Raw genomic sequence first — 10,000 nt, forward strand, 5'->3', positions numbered from 1 at the left:
TCGCTACAGGGGGCTAACCAGAAAATTCAATTCAATTCAATTTTATTTGTATAGCATTTTTAAAAATGGACATTGCCACAAAGCAGCTTTACAGAAATATCTAAATTCCGGATATAAATTAAAAAAATTTTTAAGAGAAAGAATTCAAGAACTCCCTAGGCTGAGGTCAAGGCGAGGTCAACCTAGCACAGAGGAAAGGCTAGAGTATATCTTTAGTTTCAAAATACCTGAAATACCAGCCAAATATTTTGCCAGGACTCAAACAAAGACTGTTGTGCATGAGAGTCTGCGTGCTACTCTTAAGTAGCCAGGCGGACAGGTGTGGCTCATTGCTCCTAATTATTTCAGTGCAGTCCTGTGCCTGGTGTTGGTTCCTAAAGGCTAGCTGATGATGCAGCCCCAGACTGGGCTGTTACAGTTGGATGCCAAAGTACCTGAACACATAAGTAAAGATGTGTTCTGCAGTTTAGAAGGTGGAAGGAAGACCAGGGAAGGGGAGCAGGCAAAAGGAGTTGGAAAAGCGGTCTACTATTGCCATAATGACTGTGTTATTCTGAGACATGAGGAGGTCAGTGAAGAAGTCAATGGCTAAATGGAACCATGGTCGCTGTGGTGTGTACAAAGGGAGTAGCTTACCTGCAGGCAAGGTTTGGGGTACTTAGGCTTGGGCTCATGAAGAGCATCACGAGATGAACTTGTGGATGTCTTGGAGCATATAGGGCCACCATTATTTGCCCTGAAGAAATTGGTGGGTTGTGAGTGCTGGGGTGTCCAGTAGCTGGGGAGGTGTGAGCCCACATGATCAGTTTATCTCTGAGGTGGATACAATGGATGACTGTGGTAGGATACATTCCTCTGTGGTTCCCCTGGGAGGGGCTGAATAGAGACAGGAGAGAGAGAGTCAGCCTTTGTGTACTTGGAGCCAGGTCTGTAGGAGATGGTAAACTGAAACGTTGTGAAGAACAGGGCCTAGCATGCTTGGCGAGAGTTCAGTCTTTTAGCTGACAATGTACTCTAGGTTCTTGTTGTCTGTGAAAATTGTAAACGGATGGGGGTCCTCTTCAGCCAGTGGCACCTTTCTTCCATGGCTAGTTTCACAGCCAGCAGTTCCCTGTTGCCACTGTTGTAGCTGCATTCAGCTGGGGAAAGCTTCTTCAAACAGAAGGCCATGGGGTGGAGTTTGGGCTTCTCTCCAAATCTCTGTGATAAGATGGCCCCCACCCCAGTTTCAAAGGCGCCCACTTCCAGTATGAAAGTCTTGGAGGGGTCAGGGAATTTAAGTATGGGGCTGAGGTGAAGGCCTGCTTGGGGCACTCAAATGCTTGGTTGGCCGAGGGGTTCCACTAGAGTTTCTTGGGTTCCTTCTTGAGCACGGAAGTCAGGGGTGAGGAAATGGTGCTAAACCCACTGATGAATCTCTTACAGAAGTTTGCAAACCCAAGGAATCTTTGCAGCTCCTTAACATTAGTCGTAAAGGGCCAGTGGGTGACAGTCATGACCTTGTCTTGGTCCATGAACACACCCTCTGGGCTTATGATATATTCAAGGAATGAGATTCCTGACAGATGAAATTTGCACTTCTCTCATTTCACGTTCAGTTGGTTCTCCAGCAACCATGCAAGGACCCTTCAGACATGGTGGACATGCTTGTCTTTGATTGTGGAGTAGAACAAGATATCATTGATATAAGCTAGAACATCACTAATCAGGCATAAGTCAGGCAAAGACTGCTGGCACTGAAGATATGGCATCATGCGGTACTCAAAGTGGCCAGACGTGGTGCTAAAGGCCATCTTCCACTTGTCACCGCTGTGGATATGCACCAAGTTGTAGACACTGCATACAACTTGGAAGAGATTTTGGCCTCTCATAATTGTTCCAGTGCAGAGGATAACTATACTTGAACATAACCTGATTCAGTCACTGGTACTCTATGCAAGGCCACAGGCCACCCCCTTTCTTCTCCATGAAAAAGAAGCCTGCAGATGCTGGCAAGGTTGAAGGGTGATGTACTGTTTCAGGGGCCCCGAAAGTGCTTAACCTTTGACAATAAGTGGTTTTGGGGGCCAGCTCGAAGGAGGAAGGATTCATAGGATGAGGTGTGCTCTCCTCCTTGAGACCAAATGGCAGTGGCCCAGGCAAGCACTTATCGGTTAGCAGGTTGATGAACTGAGTGATGAACTGGTTCTCTTGGAATCCCCTTCTTGGCTTGAGAAGCATAGTGAACATTGGAGCGTGAAGCCTTTACACTTGGATATGCTGCATATTTGTCTGGACATGCAAGGAAAGGAGAAGCCGATATAGAGGGTGCCGCCAAAGGAGCTAATGTGGAAGTCATCATGGTTTGGAGCTGTGCTAGCTGTGCGCTGAGCATGGCTATCTGCTGTCATTGTTCTCTGATGAGGAGACCCTGGGCCGCCAAGGCCTGACGGCTTTCCAGGCTACCTGCTGCATCCATTACCAGTGAAGTATTCTGACAGGCAGCAGGGACGGACTTGCAACAAATCTAATACGTACAGCAAAATCAGGAACAGGAAACAGACAGTGGTCAGGTGATTAGCAAACAGCATAAACTAACCAAGGCAGGAGTCAAAAACCAGAAAACCAGGAACAGGATCAAAAGCAGAATCACAAAATACATGGGCTTAGTATCGAGTGGTAACAAAGACAAAGAGCATATACTTTGCGGTGAACTGGGAGGTTGTGTGTGTATAAGTAGCAAGGTTCATTATTGAGTCCAGGTGTGTGTGATCAGTATGAAGCTGACAGAGTTCTTGTGTGTTGGGAACTCTAATGTTCAATAATAAATTAAACAATCAAATTTTAGTGAGAAACAAAAACACAACAATGACTTTATAACATAAAACATCAAACACTGACCTCTATATCCTGGAAATGTTTCTGTATAGCAGATATATGTTTGTGTTTGTGTGTCTGATCAGACTCACGTGTGTACAGATTGTTCGAGCTCAACGCTGTCCTGCAGCTGTTTGTGTGTGTGATGGTGTATGTTTATGTGTGTACTGTGGAAAATAAAAAGTCTCTATCCATCCCTGTTTTTTTTTCCAGAATCCCAGAATTCCAAATGTTTATCCCCTCAGTGATCCGGGAGAGGATAAGAGGAATTTGCTTCTCCACAGCAGAGTCTCTGTTTTCATCCTAATGAGTGTGTATGTGAGCTCAGACTCACCAGTGAGAACTCACACCTCCTCAATATTTACACACTCAGCCTCCATCACACTGGACACACACACCTGCTCACTAACTCACTAACTAGCGTTTAACTACCAGGTTTACTAACTCACTGCCTCCATCACTGTCATGCAGAAATTAATCAGTTTTTAAACTTTTACTGTTTTTTCTCTCTGATTTTCCTTAAAATCACCTTCAGCCAGCATTTTGAAGAGGAAGTGTGTCACACTGGGTAAACACTCTGAACACTGAACACTCTGACTTGTTCATCAGGAACCTAAATATAAATCTGATGATCCTGATTGCTCTGAAGCTACACTGTGACATCATTTATTGTTAAAATGCTGTAGAAATAAAACTGAATGGAATTTATTTGAATTTAAATGAACACTCACCTAATAAATTTCGTCCAAGCTTCCTGGACCAATCATTCAGATGTCCATAGGGACTTGACCAAGCGGGAGTGTTAAGCAGAACTGGAGTGAGGCTGGTTTGTGGTACTGAAGGAGTTGGAGTGTTTTCAAAATGACTTCCTGTATGCTTTAAACAAAAATATATAACAAATAAATAAATCAATTAATATTTTATTCCATTTCTATGCAATTTCTCTGAGCAGTGCAGTGTGTAAAATATGTTGTGTGTGTGTGTGTTTTAATTATGAGTACCACACACTTGTTAGCAGCCAGACGTCTCTCATTACTGTGTTACTCTGAGACGGCACTAAACTATGTTTTCTTCTTTTTCCACTTTGAGGTTTTGGTAATGTGTGTGTGTGTGTGTGTGTGTGTGTGTGTGGATGTTAAACAGTGATAATGTGTGTGTAAAATGTAAACATTTGCAAAATCCTCAGCTTGTCTCTGTTCTCCATACTCAGAGCTCTAAATGGTTGTTGCAAAGAGGAGCAATATGAGAGACGTCAGAACTTCTGATGTGTTCATGGAATGCTCATTTTCCCACCCTGCTGTTTACGTCTGTCCCGCCCCCTCCATAACCCCACCCCCTCCGTAACCCAAATCTGAAGATTTCATTTAGCCACTCTGACAGGAAACTCATTGCTCACCTCTGCTCAGTCCGATTTTTTCCCCACTGAGTCGATTTCGTCGTCTCCTCGTCTCCAGCAGATCCCGAGACAGGCAGTGGGAAAGACATTACAGACATTACAGACTGAGCTCATTGTCCATGTGGAGTCTGTTTCTGCTCTCCATCTCCACCACATAGTTCTGCTTCCTCTCCAACCTCCATCACATGATGAGTAAATGTTAGCGATCAGCAGCTTGTCCATCACAACATTAAAACCAACATGAGTCTCCCTGCATGTCTTTGTCTGCTTTAATAAAAGCTTTTTTTGTACTATATCACAATCTGTCTGTATTAAAGTTGATAATAAAATTATTTTTGCCTCCTCATGATTTTTCTTTGCTTGAGAAATGTTTTTTGTCTTCTGTGGTTTATGTATTCTGTCTGTGACTCTGTAACATTATTATATTAATTAATATTTATTACAGTCTCATTAATATTCATTACAGGCCCATTAATACACACATAGTTTTCAGTACCACAGCTTAAGTAATTAAAAACACAATACTGGTATTTCATCTTACTGATATTATTATATTTCATTAAAAAAGTTTAAAAACTGTTAATATTTATAATCACAGACATACAGAAAAACAGCTTCAGTTAAACAAAATGCTTTATTTTATTTGAAAGAGACAGAAAGTACAAAATAGAGATTCTTTTCTATACACAGGCATAAAAAAGCAAGAAATGAATAAAATCATTAATGATCTCTTAGTGACAGATAAAGGCACGCAGAAATGATTTTTGGTCTTGCAGTGATATTTACATTAAGGCTTTAGAATGAAAAATTACAAGATATGAAAAAATGATAGGGAATTAAGACGTTAGTGGCTCGTCTTTAGTCTTTAGTCCTTACACGTGTCACAAATCAGAAAACACGGCTGTCGGTTTCCTCCCTGTGGTGTTGAGAGCAGGAAGTGAGAATACACACTTACACACTCCTCAGGAGGTAAAATCCAAAAACACATAAAGCTAGGGTATACACACACACACACACACACACACCGCCCCTACTGCACAGGAATGTAAAAGTTCACTTCCTTCACAACTCAAACTAAACACAAGTTTCTTTAGTAAACATGAGCCGTTTAGCTGTGACACTGAAACTCCGTCTGAAATTCCGGATTAAACTCCGGATTAAACTCCAGATTAAACTCCAGATTAAACTCCAGATTTAACTCCAGATTTAACTCCAGATTTAACTCCAGATTTAACTCTGGATTAAACTCCAGATTTAACTGTGACTGGTCCTCAAAGTCAAAATAACTTTCAACAATTGAATGTAAAATGTAACATGATGAAGCTCACTTGGAGACGTGTGTTAAACTGAAATCAGAGGTGAAGATGTGCAGGTTCTCCTGGGCTAATACACACCCAGAGTCGTCAGAACACACACACACACACACACACACACACACACAGCGGAACACAGTGGTTTGTTATGAGGAAATAACACAGAAATGAGGAAGATGAAGAGGAGGTGCATGTTTTACTCGGAACCCAACAGCACACCGCTCGTCAGAACACAGGCGGTTTAAAACTATTTTTGTTTCAGGAATCTTCAAGTGACATCAAATGCTTTTTTATCATCTGACTAATCAGGAAGCATCTATCGCACAAACAAATCTTTTGGTCTGTTTCATTTGGTGCATGTAAAATTTCTTTTCCCTCAAACACTACCTGTCTCACAGTGCAGAGTAAAAGACACGTTACAGCGCTGCTAGTTTCACGCTAATTTACATGATAGACATTTAAACAGTTTAAGGCGAGTTTGAAAGGCAGATTCAGTAAATTTACACACACACTTCTGGCTGGAAAAAAAACACTGTGGTGTCAAATGTCCATTGTTAAAAGTGCTATACAAATAAAACTGAATTGAAACTGAAATCTCACCATGTTTATGTTCACTGGAGTCATGTCAACGTTAGCAAATACAAAAATGTTACTTGTAAACTTTCATAAAGCTCAGTGTACTGGATATGTGTATATATGATATATATATAAAATGGTCTTTATTTCTGCTTATTTCTTTCAGATGATGCGACATAAAGAGCACAGCTGTACAATTTATGTTGCTCTGTGTGTAAACAGAGCTGATCTTATCTACTGCAACAGTTTAACGTGTGGCTGTACTGACAGGAACGACATGAATTACAACCAAAATAATCACACTGACATCAACACTGCTTGTTTCACACCATTATTCTAACGAGTCTCTGATGAGTCTCTGCACCATCACTGATATCAACCTTGTGGACGTTGCCTGTCCAGCTTTTTTAAATTCCATAGTAAAATAGTATAAGCCAAATTCATACACAGTAGCACGGTTCAGTTTCTGCACACCACTGCACTGGAATGAAAAAAACACAGAGAACTGAAGCTGTGCGAAAAATTTTAAATATCGTTAGTGAACTGAATCAAGGCCTCACGTGAAACAGGAAATGACACAGGCTCCTACTGCATAGTCACTTCCACTTCCTGTTTCTCTACTTCCTGTAAAAGTAGGAGTGTAAACACACATGTTTGATTTTAACATAACGTTCTAATGGCATGTACAGAAACGAGACGCTGCTTCCTGTTTGTCCGATCAGTGATTGGTCATTACAGTGGTCATTATAACAATCGCCATGTGCGCGTGCGTGTGTGTGCGTGTGTGTGTGTGTGTAAGTGAACTTGGCTTCACTGTAATAAATGTTACTGTACATAACTTTTCCCAGAGTTTGGAGATAAACATCATGGTTCACATTATGGAATGCACAGTGCAAAACGAGAGCGAGGAATAAACACGAGCTCCTTCTTTATCTTCTTTAGTGGTTAATGTTGGAGGAAGTGACATCATTGAGACGGGAGAATCTGTCCACACCGTAACAGTTCAATGACAAACAGTAAAAAAGAGTCTCCATCAGAAATGTTCCTCGAAATGTGATGGAGGAACACTGAACTTTAAAAAAAAAAAAAAAAAAAAAAGAAAGTAAAAATAATTCCAGACTCATTAAGACTCGTCCTTCACCTGACATAAGTGGATGTAAGGAAAGTTCTGGAATCCACAAGGTCCGGCGGGGGCTGTTAGCTTAGCCGTGCCACTAAACTCACACAGGAGAAGTAGCATAGGACTAAACAGGAAGTGACATCACTACAGCCCCTCCTATTGAAGGCACTGCTGGTCATAAGACAGCGAGAGAGTTTGAGCTCCCTTGCAGTCATGTGACGTGGAACTGTCCCATGATTGGACATTTATTCAGAAAAAAAGTAGGCGGGATTTACATGGAGTCCTGGTCCTCCATTGGTTCATCAGCGACTCTGAAAGGAAAAAAAAACAGAGGAAAGAAAAACAAATACTGAAACTAGGTACAGAAAACACACTCTGTTTACACGCCTGTTAAAGTTACAGGTTTTTGTGATGTAAAAAAAAATGAAATCTTTTTCCACCTTTAACGTGAAATAGCAACCAGAAACTATTTTATTGAAAAACAAATAGAAATATTTTCTATTTCTCACAAGCTAAATCACCCCAAACCAAGCGGCGAAATGGCAAAAATGACGAAGGTAAAAACTTTTTGGGCATAATTCTAAAATAAATGTTTGGCAAAAAGAAAAAAAAACCAAGACAACTTATAACCCAAAGAACACCATACCCAGGGTGAAGCATGGTGGTGGCAGCATCATGCTATGGAGCTGCTGCTCTTCAGCTGGGACTGGAGCTCTAGTTAAGAAAGAGGGAATCATGGATAGCTTCAAATACCAATATATTTAGGCACAAAAGCTGCAGGTGTCTGTTAGACAACAGAAGATGAAGAAACATTTCACCTTCCAGCATGATAACGACCCAAAGCACAAATCCAAGTCAACAAAGGAACAGCTTCGGAAGACAAAGATCAGCATTTTGAATTGGTCCAGTCAGAGCCCAGATCTAAATCCTGTGGAATGACTTGTGTACAGGAGATTCCCTCGCTATGTGATAGGTCTGGAGAATTTTGCAAGGAAGCGTGGAATAAAATTACCAAATAATGAAGTGCTAAGTTAGTAGACTCTTACCCAAAAACACTGAGTGCTGAATTACAAACAAAAGGTGCTTTAACGCAGTATTAGTTAAGGGGTGTGTGTGTATACTTATAACATTTCAAAAAATTCTTTTTCACTTGAATGCTGTTGGTTGCTGTTTCACATTACAGGTGAAAAAAGATCTGCAGTGATTTTAGTTTGTTTCATTTCCTGAATCACAAAATCCTGTCATTACACACAGGGGTGTGTAAACTTTTATATCCACTGTATATAATGATGTAATAACATGTATAATGTAATTCTATAATGTGTATATGAAATGATGTACGTTCTGTACCTCTTAATATTGTTTAGGACTCCGACTGAGAGCGAGGCGAGAGCTTTGACTGCAGCAGTTTCCTCACTGTCTCCCTTCTGAGCACCGACATACGATGAACACACTGACAGCAACATCTCCCTGACACACGGCCAGTACTCACCTGAGAGAGAGAGAGAGAGAGAGAGAGAGAGACAGGGTATTATATTGATGTCCAGAAGACACACTTACTTTAGATTCAATTGTAAATGAGTAAATCACATCCCAGGAACAAGAGACAGACAGACAGAAAAGCAGACAGACAGAGAGACAGAGAGGAAGACAGACAGGCAGGCAGTTAGAGACAAGAAACAGAGAGACAGAGAGACAGAGAGACAGACTGACTCTGTATGTGCAGGACTTTCTGTAGTGACTGCACAGCGTTAGCGTTGGGTTTCTGATTCAGCACTTCCTCTGGTAAAGAATCCTGATACAGAGAGACAGACAGATAGATAGACAGACCGGTCAGTTAACATGCTATATTAGAATAATATCTACATTAGAAACAGTGTGTGTGAGTGTTTGGCCTGAAGTGTTCGGGGTGTGAGTGTTAGGTGTGTGAGAGATAACAGTGCGCTGAGCTGATTTTACACTTTCTCTTCCTGTCTTACTTTTAGTGTAAATTAATCTTGGCTGCATCTCATTTCAGCTTCATCACCACTGTTTAAGTGCCCTTCTTTTACTCATTCACTTAACACTAGAGGGTTATTTTTATTCTAAACAGAAGACTGTGTTTATTCTGTGTGTTAACTCCACATCAGAGGCTTGGTCAGTGTATATACGATGATCTCCTGTGAGAAGGACGTGCACAGTGCTCTATTAAAACTCCATTACATAGGGACCTTCAGTGTGTAAGCTGAATGTAGCAGAGCTCACATCTCTGCCCTTTAATGCTCCCTACATAGGCAGCCTCCTCCTCCTGCTGAATCAAACACGAGACGAGTGACATCATCACCACGAGTGCCCACTGTAACCATGTTGTGCATTAATGAGTTATACTGTAGACCCACCGATCAGCACATGAGTATCTGAGAGATCTACTGTGCACTGTAACCATTTATAACAAGTTATAACAGGTATAAACGGGTTATAACTGGTAATAACAGGTATATGACATTGTAACTGACCTCCAGCCCCAGCAGTGCACTAACACACGACTCTGACGCATCACAGATGGCCGTCAGGTCGTGACCCCCCTCCAGGGCCAAAACCACACGCCCTCCTGCTAACTTCATCAACTGCTGGGTCAGGAACCCAAAACCTGCACATACACACACACACACACACACACACACACGAATTACATTGATTGCTCAGTTAATAACCAGTAAAACACAGGTATTAGATTTGTGTGTAATTGTATGTGTGTGT

The 10,000-nt window shown here is 41.4% G+C and overlaps 2 protein-coding genes across 4 annotated transcripts in view; one reads left to right on the forward strand and one right to left on the reverse strand.

Moving 5' to 3' along the window:
• The window catches only part of twist3, an 11,128-nt gene extending 6,414 nt beyond the window's left edge, over positions 1–4,714 (forward strand). Inside the window, exon 3 of the mRNA XM_034312236.2 lies at positions 3,070–4,714. The gene's annotated coding sequence lies outside the window, so the exon portion shown is untranslated. The remainder of the gene's footprint in view (positions 1–3,069) is intronic.
• A 153-nt stretch (positions 4,715–4,867) lies between these two features.
• The window catches only part of hdac7a (histone deacetylase 7a), a 67,970-nt gene continuing 62,837 nt past the window's right edge, over positions 4,868–10,000 (reverse strand). For all 3 annotated transcript variants that reach the window (XM_034311766.2, XM_053240638.1, XM_034311765.2), the window contains 4 exons: positions 9,757–9,890; positions 8,975–9,056; positions 8,612–8,753; positions 4,868–7,572 (listed from right to left, as the gene is read on the reverse strand). In XM_034311766.2, the coding sequence (XP_034167657.1) occupies positions 7,533–7,572; positions 8,612–8,753; positions 8,975–9,056; positions 9,757–9,890 (398 nt within the window). In that variant the 3' untranslated portion in view covers positions 4,868–7,532. The remainder of the gene's footprint in view (positions 7,573–8,611; positions 8,754–8,974; positions 9,057–9,756; positions 9,891–10,000) is intronic.

This window comes from Pangasianodon hypophthalmus, chromosome 16 (genome assembly GCF_027358585.1).
Source record: "Pangasianodon hypophthalmus isolate fPanHyp1 chromosome 16, fPanHyp1.pri, whole genome shotgun sequence".
Classification (NCBI taxonomy): domain Eukaryota; kingdom Metazoa; phylum Chordata; class Actinopteri; order Siluriformes; family Pangasiidae; genus Pangasianodon; species Pangasianodon hypophthalmus.